Here is a 16,821-nt window from a genome sequence, read left to right on the forward strand (position 1 = left end):
TGGAATAGATTTGTTTATGCCGCGCATATCGAAACTGCATATTTGTATTTAGTATTTGAAGAGTAGCATGAGGTTTCCTTCTCTCTCCCTCCTCTATCTCTCTCTTTCTCTCTCTCGGCCAGAGGTGGATGAGTGCAAGGTGAACCCTCACATCTGTGGCCAGGGGATCTGCTACAACACTGCCGAGGGTTATACCTGCACCTGTAACGAGGGCTACCAGATGGACGAGACACACACCACCTGTGTAGGTGAGAAACAAGAAGTCAAAGGTCACATCCATTTATCAGACCAATGGGAATAGTCGTCTTCTCATTTGGTCTGATTGGATTTCACACTTCAGATTGCGCCCAGAAGGTAGATCCATTTTATTACATCTGTAAATAGGAATGATTTTACTAGCCTTTGGAGGCCTCTCTTGATGAAGGAATAGTTATGTATACATTTAGACACGGTAGGAGAATCACTCAGTGACCTCTTTGCTACAGTGATGGTTTGAAATAAAGACTCGTATCTATATCTATTGCATCTCATAGTACTCGTATCTATATCTATTGCATCTCATAGTACTCGTATCTATATCTATTGCATCTCATAGTACTTTAATCCACTTACGTGTCATGTCAGTATGTGTCTAAGCAAGTTGACTCATGTTCCATCCCATGTCTCCTGCCATGCTGTACCTGTGGATAGATGTTAATGAATGCCTGGATTCTGCATCATTGTGCTCTAACGGCCGCTGCAAGAACACTCCCGGCAGCTTCCTGTGTGTTTGCCAACCAGGCTTCATGACAGATGAGGAGGGAACCAGTTGCATTGGTAAAGCCATTTCACACACATACCGCCACGCTCCCTGAAATACAGAGACACACCAAAAACAATAGCAGAAGCCTAGGAGATTCAATACCTGGATAGCCATTTGGATAGCCATTTGGGTGTTTTCATTTCCCCAGTTGTCTTCAGTATAGTTCCTTGTTGGCTTAGCCCCCCTCCCTGGAGATAGGGGCAACGTTTTAGAAGGTGACCACAGTGTAGCCCATTAGCGACGTCCTCCCCATCATCCTCTCTATCCTGGGATATAAATACTGGGAACACTGTCATTAGGTGGTTTCTGGTGTTTCTACACACGTTTTCTCTTCCACAAAATGACACAAAATTAGGTTTGCAGAGGCAAAAAGCTGGTGATTATTTCCCCATAACTCTACTGTAACAGACTAACATCTGAAAATGAAACATGAGAGTATAGTTTATTACTGTTTGCAAGGGATTTATATGTGGATATGAGCACCAAAACAGGCAACTTGAGGACGACAGCCCTAAGTATTTTATAGGCAGATGGAACGTTCGGTGACAACGAGACTAAAAAGACATTGGGAACACTGGCTTACTCAGAAGAAACACTACATGTCACCTTAAAACAAAAATAAAGTGTGCAGTCTGTGTGCAGTCTATGTGCAGTCTATGTGCAGTCTATGTGCAGTCTGTGTGCAGTCTGTGGCTTGTTTTGTTGACTCATGGACTTCCACATCGGGGTGGGGGATGTTTGGTTTCTAAGGAGGGGAGTGGTATCCTGGATACCCAGCTGAGGAGGTTATTTTAGTTGGTATCACACCGTTTAAGAGGCAAATTAGGGGTCCCTGTTTCCTTCCTCGTTTGTTCTGTCTTTTTTTAATGTCCCACAGGAAGTCCCGCCCAGAGCCCTCAGAGGAAGTTCCAGTCACTTTAGCCTGGCATTGGTCCTTCTTAAGGGGGCTAGGAGGGCATGACGCAGGGATAGGCCTGGCATGAATCTGCAATGTCCATGTTATTCAGTTAAAGTCAAGGAAAGGGTGTCATGAGCCAAACTCCTAGCCCTCTGTAATGCCAGACTGTCCAAATAGTTTAGATAGATGGATATCACACTCAGACTGGGGTAAATGAAGGTTTGGCACAGATCGATGGACAGATCAAGAGATTCCATCAATTTTAGCCTGAACTTACGCTGCCATTGTTGACATTGGACGGAGTAGTGTCTGACATGGTTGTACAACATTAGCGACACAGCACTAGAATTATTGGTACACCATCACATTTCGCCAGGGTTTTGGGGATTATGCTTAATGGGTTCGGGTGAGTACCAAAAAAGGAATGGTTATTCTTGAAAGATTCTTGAATGTACCGTCTTTGTTGGAGCCAAGTGCTATCTTCAAACCTCTCCCATCTCCGTCTCTCTCTCTTCGTCTCGACCCTCCCCCTCTACATCCCTTTCTCAGATTTAAATGAGTGTCTGAACACCCACACGTGTCCTGAGGATGAGTTTTGTGTCAACACCGTGGGTTCCTACACCTGTTTTCACTGTGACAGTGGCTACAGGATGAGCCCAACAGGCCAGTGTGAAGGTACAGGACGCACCCTTTACATATTTGGGTTCTATTTTGAGAGCTTTAGGGGCAGGAGAATTAGAGGGGGTTTCATGGTAAGACAATGGCATGGCTGTTTTTGACCTATCAATAACATGGTATGCATATGGCTTACTCACACATCAAGCACTCATCCCACTGAAACAAATGGCCTTTTTTGGTGTTGATTCTCTCCTTGCCTCTTTTATATAACTAATTTCCCCACACCTCTGTCTCTCTCTTTCTCTCTCACTCTCTGTCTCTCTCATAGATATAAATGAGTGTCTGGACTTAGGTGTGTGTCCGTCCGGCCTGTGCATCAACTTCCCAGGCTCGTATGAGTGTGATCTGTGTCCAAAGGGCTTCCAGGGCCAGGGAGGACAGTGTGTCGGTATGGGACTGAACATTCCCCTTCCCTCACAAATAATCAGGAGCATCGAAATTACTGGAGCGGCTTGGCTCTGCATTCAAATTCCTTCCACCAATTTGGAGTTGAAAAAAAAAAGAAGACTTGTTTGACAATCCATCGTTCTGTGTCTTGTGCGTGAGTGTGTGTGTGCACGCGTGTACAGTTTAAACATACACTACATCACTGAAGTATGTGGACACCAGCTTGTCGAAGATCTCATTACAAAATCATGGGCGTTAATATGGAGTTGGTCCACCTTTGCTGCTACAACAGCTTCCACTCTTCTGGGAAGGCTTTCCACTAGATGTTGGAACATTGCTGCGGGGACTTGCTTCCATTCAGCCACGAGCGTTAGTGAAGACGGGCACAGATGTTGGGCGATTAGGCCTGGCTCACAGTCGGCGTTACAATACATCCCAAAGGTGTTCAATGGGGTTGAGGTCAGGGCTCAGTGCAGTCCAGCCAAGTTCTTCCACACCGATCTCAACACACCATTTCTGTATTACCCTCGCTTTATGCACAGGGACATTGTCATGCTGAAACAGGAAAGGACCTTTCCCAAATTGTTGCCACAAAGAAGCCCAGAATCGTGTCATTGTATGCTGTGGCGCTCAGATTTCCCTTCACTGGAACTAACGGGCCAAGCCCGAACCATGAAAAACAGGCCCAGACCATTATTCCTTCTCCACCAAACTTTACCGTTGGCACTATAAATTGGGGCAGGTAGCATTTTCCTGGCATCCGCCATACCCAGATTTGTCCGTCGTACTGCCAGATTTTATTTAATTTGATTTAGTTCACCTCTATTTAACCAGGTAGGCTAGTTGAGAACAAGTTCTCATTTGCAACTGCGGCCTGGCCAAGATAAAGTGTAGCAATTTGACACATACAACAACACAGAGTTACACATGGAATAAACAAAACATACAGTCAATAATACAGTAAAACAAAAGAAAACAAAAAGTCTATATACACTGAGTGCAAATGAGGTAAGATAAGGAAATAAATAGGCCATGGTGGCAAAGTAATTACAATATAGCAATTAAACACTGGAATGGTAGATCGGCAGAAGATGAATGTGCAGGTAGAGATACTGGGGTGCAAAGGAGCAAAATAAATAAATAAATACCAGTATGGGGATGAGGTAGGTAGATGGGCTGTTTACAGATAGGCTAAGTATAGGTGCAGTGATCTGTAAACTGCTCTGACAGCTGGTGCTTAAAGCTAGTGAGGGAGATGTGAGTCTCCAGCTTCAGAGATTTTTTTGCAATTCGTTCCAGTCATTGGCAGCAGAGAACTGGAAGGAAAGACGACCAAAGGGGGAATTGGCTTTGGGGATGACCAGTGAGATATACCTGCTGGAGCGCGTGCTATGAGTGGGTGCTGCTATGGTGACCAGTGAGCTGAGATAAGGCGGGGCTTTACCTAGCAGAGACTTGTAGATAACCTGTAGCCAGTGGGTTTGGCGACGAGTATGAAGGGAGGGCCAACCAACGAGAGCGTACAGGTCGCAATGGTGGGTAGTGTATGGGGCTTTGGTGACAAAACGGATGGCACTGTGATAGACTGCATCCAGTTTGTTGAGTAGAGTGTTGGAGGATATTTTATAGATGACATCACCGAAGTCGAGGATCGGTAGGATGGTCAGTTTTACGAGGGTATGTTTGGCAGCATGAGTGAAGGATGCTTGTTGAAATATAGGAAGCCGATTCTAGATTTAATTTTGGATTGGAGATGCTTAATGTGAGTCTGGAAGGAGAGTTTACAGTCTAACCAGACACCCAGGTATTTGTAGTACACAGATGGTGAAGGCGTGATTCATCACTCCAGAGTCCAATAGCGGCAAGCTTTACACCACTCCAGCCGATGCTTGGCATTGCGCATGGTGGTCTTAGGCTTGTGTGCGGCTGCTCAGCCATGGAAACCCATTTCATGAAGCTCCCTTCGAACAGTTATTTTGCTGACGTTGCTTCCAGATGCAGTGTTACAACCGAGGACAAATTATTTTTTACATGCTACACGCTTCAGCACTCGGCGGTCTCATTCTGTGAGCTTGTGTGGCCTTCCACTTCGCAATAACAGCACTTACAGCTGACTGGGGAAGCTCTTGCAGGGCAGAAATTTGATGAACTGACTTGTTGGAAAGGTGGTATCCTATTTCGGTGCCACGTTGAAAGTCACTGAGCTCCTCAGTATGGGCCATTCTACTGCCAATGTTTGTCTATGGAGATTGCATGGCTGTGTGCTCAATTTGATACACCTGTCAGCAACGGGTGTGGCTGAAATAGCCAAATCCACTAATTTGAAGGGGTGTCCACATACTTTTGTATATATTGTGTAGGAGTGTGTGTGTGTGTGTGTGTCTGTATGAACTTGGGGAAAACACCCACTGCTCTGCTGTTAGGTGTGTGCTTTGTCCTGCGGCTGGTATTGACATTGGCTCGTCCCCCACTCCATCTCTCTTACACTCCGCCTTTACTACGAAGTCCAAGAGTTTCCCCCGAATCCCTGAGCCACAGCACTGGTTCACTGCTTCTCTGTCTTCTCAAAGCCCTCACACAGACTGCAAGCAAGGGGAATTAGGACAGACTGTATTTCTGGCGAGGTATTTAGTGAGATGATATCAATATTTAGCATTTCTAAGACTATCCTCATTTAATCTTTAGCGTTTCATACTATCCTCCGCTTACAGTAATATGTTTTTTACCCTGCTGTTGGTCATATACAGCCCCCCTTTGAAAACTCACCAGCTACAGTGCCTTGCGAAAGTATTCACCCCCCTTGGCATTTTTCCTATTTTGTTGCCTTACAATCTGGAATTAAATTAGATTTTTGGGGGGTTTGTATCATTTGATTTACACAACACTTTGAAGATGCTATTTTTTTTATTGTTTTATTGTGAAACAAACAAGAAATAAGGCAAAAAAACTACAGATAATCTGAGCAAGCATAACTATTCACCCCCCCCCCCCCCCCCCCCCCCCCCCAAAGTCAATACTTTGTAGAGCCACTTTTTGCAGAAATTACAGCTGCAAGTCTCTTGGGATATGTTTCTATAAGCTTGGCACATCTAGCCACTGGGATTTTTGCCCATTCTTCAAGGAAAAACTGCTCCAGCTCCTTCAAGTTGGATGGGTTCTGCTGGTGTACAGCAATCTTTCAATCATACCACAGATTCTTAATTGGATTGAGGTCTGGACTTTGACTAGGCCATTCCAAGAATTTTAAATGTTTCCCCTTAAACCACTCGAGTGTTGCTTTAGCAGTATGCTTAGGGTCATTGTCCTGCTGGAAGGTGAACCTCCGTCTCAGTCTCAAATCTCTGGAAGACTGAAACAGATTTCCCTCAAGAATCTCCCTGTATTTAGCGCCATCCATCATTCTGACCAGTTTCCCAGTCCCTGCCGATGAAAAAAATCCCCACAGCATGATGCTGCCACCGCCATGCTTCACTGGGGATGGTGTTCTCAGGGTGATGAGAGGTGTTGGGTTTGAGCCAGACATAGCGTTTTCCTTGATGGCCAAAAGCTCAATTGTAGTCTCATCTGACCAGAGAACCTTCTTCCATATGTTTGGGGAGTCTCCCCCATGCCTTTTGGCGACCTCCAAACGTCTATGCTTATTTTTTTTCTTTAAGCAATTGCTTTTTTTTCTGGCCACTCTTCCGTAAAGCGCAGCTATGTGGAATGTACGGCTTAAAGTGGTCCTATGGAGAGATACTCCAGTCTCCGCTGTGGAGCTTTGCAGCTCCTCCAGGTTTATCTTTGGTCTCTTTGTTGCCTCTCTGATTAATGCCCTCCTTGCCTGGTCCATTAGATTTGGTGGGCGGCCCTCTCTTGGCAGGTTTGTTGTGGTGCCATATTCTTTCAATGTTTTAATAATGGATTTAATGGTGCTCTGTGGGATGTTCAAAGTGTCAGATATTTTTTATAACCCAACCCTGATCTGTACTTCTCCACAACTTTGTCCCTGACCTGTTTGGAGAGCTCCTTGGTCTTCATGGTGCCGCTTGCTTGGTGGTGCCCCTTGCTTAGTGGTGTTGCAGACTCTGGGGCCTTTCAGAACAGGTGTATATATACTGATATCATGTGACAGATCATGTGACACTTAGATTGCTCACAGGTGGGCTTTATTCAATTAATTATGTGACTTCTGAAGGTAATTGGTTATACCAGATCTTATTTAGGGGCTTCATAGCAAAGGGGGTGAATAAATACTGAATACATACTGCACGCACCACTTTTCAGTTTTTAATTTAATTTAATTTAATTTCAGTAATTGTTTTCAGTTCACTTCACCAGTTTGGACTATTTTGTGTATGTCCATTATATGAAATCCAAATAAAAATCTATTTAAATTACAGGTTGTAATGCAACAAAATAGGGAAAACGCTAAGGGGGTGAATCCTTTTGCAAGGCACTGTACATGTGGAATGCAGACTAGGTCGCTGGGTACAGTATTGCAGTTGAGGGCAGTCTGGTTGTACTTTGTCTGTCTTGTCAATGTGGTGCATTAGGCCTCACATCAGGTTTAATCCTAGTTCCAAGACATCATGTTAGCTGCCTGGGAGACCTGCAGCAGAATCAACACACACATTCTATGAGTGAAATCCCTACCCTGTATGGACAGTATTACCCAACCATATTTATAGCAGCAGTAACCCAGCCTGCAGATGTCTGGGTCACACAGCCAATCCCATAGGGAGACCCTCCAAAGTCTCATTGGAGGTAGTGGTGCTGGTTTAGCTTCTTAGCTTAGTTCATGCCAACTTTCAAGGGGTCTGTGTTCGTGTGTATCCTATCCACGATAATGAGGGTTGTTTACACATACAGTGCCTTGCGAAAGTATTCGGCCCCCTTGAACTTTGCGGCCTTTTGCCACATTTCAGGCTTCAAACATAAAGATATAAAACTGTATTTTTTTGTGAAGAATCAACAACAAGTGGGACACAATCATGAAGTGGAACGACATTTATTGGATATTTCAAACTTTTTAAACAAATCAAAAACTGAAAAATTGGGCGTGCAAAATTATTCAGCCCCTTTACTTTCAGTGCAGCAAACTCTCTCCAGAAGTTCAGTGAGGATCTCTGAATGATCCAATGTTGACCTAAATGACTAATGATGATAAATACAATCCACCTGTGTGTAATCAAGTCTCCGTATAAATGCACCTGCACTGTGATAGTCTCAGAGGTCCGTTAAAAGCGCAGAGAGCATCATGAAGAACAAGGAACACACCAGGCAGGTCCGAGATACTGTTGTGAAGAAGTTTAAAGCCGGATTTGGATACAAAAAGATTTCCCAAGCTTTAAACATCCCAAGGAGCACTGTGCAAGCGATAATATTGAAATGGAAGGAGTATCAGACCACTGCAAATCTACCAAGACCTGGCCGTCCCTCTAAACTTTCAGCTCACGCAAGGAGAAGACTGATCAGAGATGCAGCCAAGAGGCCCATGATCACTCTGGATGAACTGCAGAGATCTACAGCTGAGGTGGGAAACTCTGTCCATAGGACAACAATCAGTCGTATATTGCACAAATCTGGCCTTTATGGAAGAGTGGCAAGAAGAAAGCCATTTCTTAAAGATATCCATAAAAAGTGTTGTTTAAAGTTTGCCACAAGCCACCTGGGAGACACACCAAACATGTGGAAGAAGGTGCTCTGGTCAGATGAAACCAAAATTGAACTTTTTGGCAACAATGCAAAACGTTATGTTTGGCGTAAAAGCAACACAGCTCATCACCCTGAACACACCATCCCCACTGTCAAACATGGTGGTGGCAGCATCATGGTTTGGGCCTGCTTTTCTTCAGCAGGGACAGGGAAGATGGTTAAAATTGATGGGAAGATGGATGGAGCCAAATACAGGACCATTCTGGAAGAAAACCTGATGGAGTCTGCAAAAGACCTGAGACTGGGACAGAGATTTGTCTTCCAACAAGACAATGATCCAAAACATAAAGCAAAATCTACAATGGAATGGTTCAAAAATAAACATATCCAGGTGTTAGAATGGCCAAGTCAAAGTCCAGACCTGAATCCAATCGAGAATCTGTGGAAAGAACTGAAAACTGCTGTTCACAAATGCTCTCCATCCAACCTCACTGAGCTCGAGCTGTTTTGCAAGGAGGAATGGGAAAAAAAATTCAGTCTCTCGATGTGCAAAACTGATAGAGACATACCCCAAGCGACTTACAGCTGTAATCGCAGCAAAAGGTGGCGCTACAAAGTATTAACTTAAGGGGGCTGAATAATTTTGGACGCCCAATTTTTCAGTTTTTGATTTGTTAAAAAAGTTTGAAATATCCAATAAATGTCGTTCCACTTCATGATTGTGTCCCACTTGTTGTTGATTCTTCACAAAAAAATATATCTTTATGTTTGAAGCCTGAAATGTGGCAAAAGGTCGCAAAGTTCAAGGGGGCCGAATACTTTCGCAAGGCACTGTATTATGCAGTTCCAGGTGCATCCAGGTGCATTACCTTAACCCAGGTGAAGGTTGGCCAAATCCATTAATCACAAATACCAGTGTGCTGGAGCTTCTTTTTCAAATATCCTTCCTAACATGCCAGCATGTTTAGACATTTGAGATATTAAGCACATTGTAAAAGTGTTTGACTCCCATTTTCTTGACTCTGTCCAGACGTAGACGAATGCCTGGACCCGTCAACTTGTGCCAACGGGAGGTGCTCCAACTTTGAGGGATACTTTGTCTGCTTCTGTAACGATGGATTCACACTCAGCTTAGATGGACAATCATGCGAAGGTAACATCCTAATTATTTTCCCTAGTGTCTATCTCTATGTTTCATGGTTTTATGTGACTTTCAAACGACAGCCCAAACCTGTATGGACAGTGTTGCACAGCCATATTTAACATGAGTTTCTAGGAACCTAATCCATTTCTGTTTAATACCAACCATGGACACATACAATTACGGCCACCCTTCTGCAGTTATCTTGGTGAAAGGCTGCGCAACCAAGTTCTAGCTCCGTTGTGCCAATCATTTTGTCCATGCCACTTGTCTTTATTTTCTCAATTAAAATTGTAAACATAGGTTTACAAAAATGTAATTGGTTGTTTAATGTTGAAAATCTAATCACAAGTTGTGGTGACCAATATATATATTTTAACTTATTTTAGAAGAAATAGGGAATTATTTAAGAAAACTACAGTGCTGTGAAAAAGTATTTGCCTCCTTCCTGATTTCTTATTTTGTTGCACATTTGTCACACTTAAATGTTTCAGATCATCCATTTTTTAAAAAATATTACACAAAGATAACCCAAGTAACCACAAAATGCAGTTTTTAAGTGATGATTTTATTTATTAAGGGAAAAAAGCTACCCGAACCTTCATGGCCCTATGTGACAAAGTAATTGCCCCCCCTTGTTAAATCATGAATTTACTGTGGTTAATCACATTTTTTGAAAAGCTGAGTTCAATTTCACTAGCCACACCCAGACCTGATTACTGCCAGATCTGTTGAATCAAGAAACCACTTAAATAGAACTTGTCTGACAAAGTGAAGTAAGCCAAAAGATCTCAAAATGAAAGACAGCATGCCGTGATCCAAAGAAATTCAGGAACAGATGAGAAACAAAGTAATTGACATCTATCAGTCTGGAAAGGGTTACAAAGCCATTTCTAAAGCGTTGGGACTCCAGCGAACCACGGTGAGAGCCATAATCCACAAATGGAGAACATTTTGAACAGTGGTGAACCTTCCCAGGAGTGGCCGGCCTACCAAAATTACCCCAAGAGCGCAGTGACGACTCATCCAATAGGTCACAAAAGAACCTACAACAACATCTAAAGAACTGCAGGCCTCACTTGCCTCAGTTAAGGTCAGTGTTCATGACTCAACCATAAGAAAGAGACTGGGCAAAAATGGCATCCATGGCAGAGTTCCAAGGCAAAAACCACTGCTGACCAAAAAGAACATAGGCTCGTCTCACTTTTTGCAAAAAAAATTCTTGATGATCCCCAAGACTTTTGGGGAAATATTCTGTGGACTCACGAGACAAAAGTTAAACTTTTTGGAAGGTGTACGTCCCGTTACATCTGCTGTAAAAGTAACACAGCATTTCAGAAAAATAACATCATACCAACAGTAAAATATGGTGGTGGTAGTGTGATGGTCTGGGGCTGCTTTAGGACCTGGACGACTTGCTGTGATTGATGGAACCATGAATTCTGCTCTCTACCAAAAAATCCTGAAGGAGAATGTCCGGCCATCAGTTCATGACCTCAAGCTGAAACACATTTGGGTTCTGCAGCAGGACAATGATCCAAAACACACCAGCAAGTCCACCCCTGAATGGCTTAAAAAAAAACAAAATGAAGGTTTTGAAGTGGCCTAGTCAAAGTCCGGACTTGAATCCGATTGATATGCTGTGGCTTGACCTTAAAAAAGGCGGTTCATGCTCGGAAACCCTCCAATGTGGCTGAATGAACCTTTCTAGGGCAGGATTTCCACAAGCGGAACCCCTTGACCACATTCCGCTGAAAAGGCAGCGCGCAAAATTCAAAAATATTTTTTTGAGATATGTAACTTTCACACATTAAGTCCAATACAGCAAATGAAAGATAATCTTCTTGTTAATCTACCCATGTCCGATTTCAAAAAGGCTTTATAGCGAAAGCACAACATATTATTATGTTAGGTGATAACCAAGTAAAAAAAACACAGCCATTTTTCCAGCTAAAGATAGGAGTCACAAAAACCTGAAATATAGATCAAATTAATCACTAACCTTTGATCTTCATCAGATGACACTCATAGGACATCATGTTACACAATACATGTATGTTTTGTTCAATAATTTTAAATCATATTTTAAAGCATATTTAAATCCAAAAATCTCAGTTTACATTGGCGCGTTACGTGCAGTAATGTTTTGATTCCAAAACATCCGGTGACTTTGCAGAACTACTCATAATAAACATTGATAAAAGATACAAGTGTTATTCACATAATTAAAGATAGACTTCTCCTTAATGCAACCGCTGTGTCAGATTTTTTAAAAAACGTATGGAAAAAGCATAATCTGAGTACGGTGCTCAAAGCCCAATCCAGCCAAAGAAATATCCGCCATGTTGGAGTCAACAGAAGTTAGAAATAACATTATAAATATTCCCTTACCTTTGATGATCTTCATCAGAATGCACTCCCAGGAATCCCAGTTTGACAATAAATAACAGATTTTTTCCATAAAGTTCCATAAAGTCCATCATTTATGTCCAAATAGCCACTTGTTGTTAGCGTGTTCTGCCCAGTAATCCATCGTCATGAGGTGCGAGCACTTCGTCCAGACAAAAACTCGACGTGTTCCGTTAAACGATGTATGGAATCAATCTTTAGGATGTTTTTAACATAAATCATCAATAAGGTTCCAACCGGAGAATTCCTATGTCTGAAGAAAAGCACTGGAACGAGAGCTAACTCTGTCGGGAGCGCGCGTCACGAGCCTGAGACACTCTGCCAGACCCATGACTCATTCAGCTCCCATTCCCCCCTCCTTTATAGCAGAAGCCTGAAACAAGTTTCTAAAGACAGTTGACATCTAGTGGAAGCCTTAGGAAGTGCAACTTGACCCCATAGACACTGTGTATTCGGTAGGCCAAGCTTTGAAAAACTACAAACCTCAGATTTCCCACTTCCTGGTTGGATTTTTCTCAGGTTTTTGCCTGCCATGTGAGTTCTGTTATACTCACAGACATCATTCAAACAGTTTTAGAAACTTCAGAGTGTTTTCTATCCAATACTAATAATAATATGCATATATTAGCATCTGGGGCAGAGTAGGAGGCAGTTCACTCTGGGCACGTTATTTATCCAAAAGTGAAAATGCTGCCCCCTATCCCAAAAAGGATAAAACAATTCTGCAAAGAAGAGTGGGCTAAAATTCCTTCACAGCGATGTGAAAGACTCATTGCCAGTTATCGCAAACCCTTGATTGCAGTTGCTGCTGCTGAGGGTGGCACAACCAGTTATTAGGTTTAGGGGGCAATTACTTTTTCATATAGGGCTATGAAGGTTCGGATAGCGTTTTTACCTTAATAAATAAAATCATCACTTAAAAACAGCATTTTGTGTTTACTTGGGTTATCTTTGTGTAATATTTAAATGTGTTTGATCTGAAACATTTAAGTGTGACAAATGGCAAAAAAAATAAGAAGGGAGGAGGCAAATACTTTTTCACAGCACTGAACATGTGTGCTAATATATTTCGGCGCAACTGTACAAGGCCAAAGAACACCTTAGGAAAGGTGCGTAACTCAGCATTTCCAGAGAGTCTGTGTTGCATGTGGTGGATGGCTGTGGGTAGTTTTCACACAGTATCCTGACCCAGCCACAGCGGGTAGATATGATACGAGTCGGAACAGGAAATCGTTAGACCATATGACACAGTCCAGATAGGCCTTTATAGCAGCAGTAACCCAGCCTGCAGATGTCTGGGTCACACAGACAATCCCATAAGGAGACCCTCCAAAGTCTCATTGGAGGTAGTGGTGCTGGTTTAGCTTCTAAGGCTAGATCATGCCAACTTTCAAGAGGTCTGTGTTCGTGTGGTTGTATCCTATCCCCGATAATGAGGGTTGTTTACACACATTATGCAGTTCCAGGTGCATTACCTTAACCCAGGTGAAGGTTGGCCAAATCCATTAATCACAAATACCAGTGTGCTGGAGCTTCTTTTTCTAATATCCTTCCTAACATGCCAGCATGTTTAGACATTTGAGATATTAAGCACATTGTAAAAGTGTTTGACTCCCATTTTCTTGACTCTGTCCAGACGTAGACGAATGCCTGGACCCGTCAACTTGTGCCAACGGGAGGTGCTCCAACTTTGAGGGATACTTTGTCTGCTTGTGTAACGATGGATTCACACTCAGCTTAGATGGACAATCATGTGAAGGTAATATCCTAATTCTTTTCCCTAGTGTCTATCTCTATGTTTCATGGTTTAATGTGACTTTCAAACGACAGCCCAAACCTGTATGGACAGTGTTGCACAGCCATATTTAACATGAGTTTCTAGGAACCTAATCCATTTCTGTTTAATACCAACCATGGACACATACAATTACGGCCACCCTTCTGCAGTTATCTTGGTGAAAGGCTGCGCAACCAAGTTCTAGCTCCGGGTGCCAATACTTTTGTCCATGCCACTTGTCTTTAGTTTCTCAATTAAAATTGTGAACATTAGTTTACAAAAATGTATTGGTTGTTTAATGTTGAAAATCTAATCACAAGTTGTGGTGACCAATATATATATTTTTGAACTTATTTTAGAAGAAATAGGGAATTACTTAAGAAAACTACATGTGTGTTAATATATTTTGGCGCAACTATACAAGGACTGTGTTAATGTGGTTGTATCCTATCCAAGATAATGAGGGTTGTTTACACACATTATGCAGTTAACCCAGGTGAAGGTTGGCCCAATCCATGAATCACAAATACCAGTGTGCTGGAGTTTCTTTTTCAAATATCCTTCCTAACATGCCAGCATGTTTAGACATTTGAGATATTAAGCACATTGTAAAAGTGTTTGACTCCCATTTTCTTGACTCTGTCCAGACGTAGACGAATGCCTGGACCCGTCAACTTGTGCCAACGGGAGGTGCTCCAACTTTGAGGGATACTTTGTCTGCTTGTGTAACGATGGATTCACACTCAGCTTAGATGGACAGTCATGCGAAGGTAACATCCTAATTCTAATCCGTAGTGTCTATCTAGTTTTTCATGGTTCTATTTGACTTTCAAATGACAGCCCCAAACTAGCTCTACCAAGTCCCTGAATGATCTAGAAGACTGGATGACATTATAACTGGATGATGTCATCGTTTAGAGAATCACCCTTTTAGCCCAAGCTGAATTAGCCACTGGTTAGAAACTTCCAGAATGCCCATAAATATATACAGCATAATTGCTGCACAGAGTGAATGCTGTAAAAGTAAGTACTACCCCATAATTACTCATTTGTTCGGGCACTGTTTGTATATGTGACATAGTTAATGACTCTGCCTGCCTAAGACTGTCAGTTTAGCCCAGCGAAGCACTTTTTCTTGGCTTTTTCCACAGTATTTTATGCCAGTCACAAGGCACCTTGCTTAAAGGACTATTTTACCCGTGCAATTGAGGGGTTTTGTTGTTTTCAGTAGTCCCAAGGTAGATGCATTCACACAAAAAAAGGCATTTCAAAACAATGTCTGAGTCTAGATATCTAGCTTTGAATGTCCTGATCCAGTCCTGATGTTCACCATTGTCAATTTGAGACAATTCCTACAACTCCCAAGATTCCCCTCTCTCTAACTGGGTAGAGTGGTCGGTGTGTGGATTGAACTTGGTTCAACAGCAGGTGTCAAAGAGTGGAGGCTGCTGACGGGTGGATGGCTCATAATAATGACTGGAATGACAACAAACACATAGATACCATTCCACTAATTCTGCTGCAGCCATTATTTTGAGCCCGTCCTCCCCAATTAAGGTGCCATCAAAACCTCCTGTGGTGTCCCAAAAGTGCTTCACCTTAATCAAATATATGACAGGAGAGATTATTTCACAGAAAATAATCATGTTCCTTGAGATTTGCCGGAGTTTAGAGTGATGGAAAGTAGCAAACAGCCATGCTCTGAGCAGAGCAGCCCAAGTGGAGCCGTTGCTATACTCACACACATGCAGAGCCAGCAGGAAGCAGGTGACACACAGAGAGGAGCAGCTAATTTACTAACTGAGGAAATTATTTATCATTTCTGGTTTCGGGCAGAACCAATCAGGCCTGGGTAGTGTAGGGCCTGAACGTCGCGGGCATGGGTAGGGATCGGGCCGAGCTCTAGTAAACATTGGTCACAGAGATAATTTGAAATACACACCCACAGTCGGTTGAACACATATGAACAGCGCGACAGGTGGATTCAGCTAGCGAGTACTTTGACTCGGCTATGTAACTTTTTGACAAAGGGCGTGTTTCGATAGCTATGATGCAACTGTAGGCTAAATTAGATTTCCAGACCGTATGTATTGTGGATTGACTAGAAATACATGTGAAAATATATTTTTGGTAAAATTCCCCTTTAAGATTGAGGCTTTGTAGCGCACTTTTATAAATCATTCGGGATTTGCCCGGCAGCTCCCAACTTTTTCAGAGGACCATAGTGCCCACAGTGAAGCTATTGGGTCCTGCTGAATAAATTATGGAATTTCAATAACCAACTTGGTCTGTTTGGGGCAATGAAATTATATGAAACACTGAGTTTTCATATTTCTCCCAATATGCCACATCAATATGCCGCTGTTCACCTGGCCCACCTGGCCCAATTTGCCCTCTGGCACCTGAAATGATATGAATTCTCTCTTTGCTACCTTGCTCAGGAAGTCTGTATCAAAATATGACTTATTCAATGTGAGGACACAACGGGCATTCAAGATGTGGTATAAAGTCCTACAGCATTGACAATACTTTGAACACACCTGTGCATTAAATTGACATTATTGAAAGTATTATTATTTCTTCATGTGCTAGACGTGTTATGCCTCTTTTTATGCATGATCTCATCCTCAAATAGGAATGGGCCATGTTGGATGTTATTGACTTTAGTGACACCGCTCAGAATTCTCAGTGCAGCACCCTGAGCCTTACTGCTTTTGTGTGATGGTTTGTGTGATGGTTTTGCCTAAGAGTGTTGTGTGTTGTGCCCCAGATGTGGATGAGTGCCAGGATGAGCAGGTGTGTACCAGGGGACACTGCCAAAACACTGAGGGCTCTTTCCTCTGTAACTGTGGGCCCGGCTTTAGGGCCTCCCCGGCAGGGGACCAGTGTGACGGTAAGACTCTCATTATCCTCTGACCCTTGCCATTACACACTGACTTATACCGTTATACATTTGACTCATACCATTGTACACTTGCGCGTACAATTACACCCTCACATACACAATTACACCCTCACACCCTCACATACACAATTACACCCTCACATACACAATTATACATTTTCTCATTCAGTACAATGTCTTTGGGACA

General features: G+C 42.7%; 1 protein-coding gene across 5 annotated transcripts in view; it reads left to right on the forward strand.

Moving 5' to 3' along the window:
- The window catches only part of ltbp1 (latent transforming growth factor beta binding protein 1), a 132,039-nt gene that overhangs the window by 78,457 nt on the left and 36,761 nt on the right, over positions 1-16,821 (forward strand). For 4 of the 5 annotated variants that reach the window (XM_021610250.2, XM_021610258.2, XM_021610275.2 and 1 more), the window contains 8 exons: positions 123-248; positions 691-816; positions 2,250-2,375; positions 2,647-2,766; positions 9,433-9,555; positions 13,589-13,711; positions 14,377-14,499; positions 16,500-16,622. In XM_021610250.2, the coding sequence (XP_021465925.2) occupies positions 123-248; positions 691-816; positions 2,250-2,375; positions 2,647-2,766; positions 9,433-9,555; positions 13,589-13,711; positions 14,377-14,499; positions 16,500-16,622 (990 nt within the window). The remainder of the gene's footprint in view (positions 1-122; positions 249-690; positions 817-2,249; positions 2,376-2,646; positions 2,767-9,432; positions 9,556-13,588; positions 13,712-14,376; positions 14,500-16,499; positions 16,623-16,821) is intronic. The other variant, XM_021610266.2, reaches the window with a different exon arrangement.

This window comes from Oncorhynchus mykiss, chromosome 1, assembly GCF_013265735.2.
Source record: "Oncorhynchus mykiss isolate Arlee chromosome 1, USDA_OmykA_1.1, whole genome shotgun sequence".
Taxonomy (NCBI): Eukaryota; Metazoa; Chordata; class Actinopteri; order Salmoniformes; family Salmonidae; genus Oncorhynchus; species Oncorhynchus mykiss.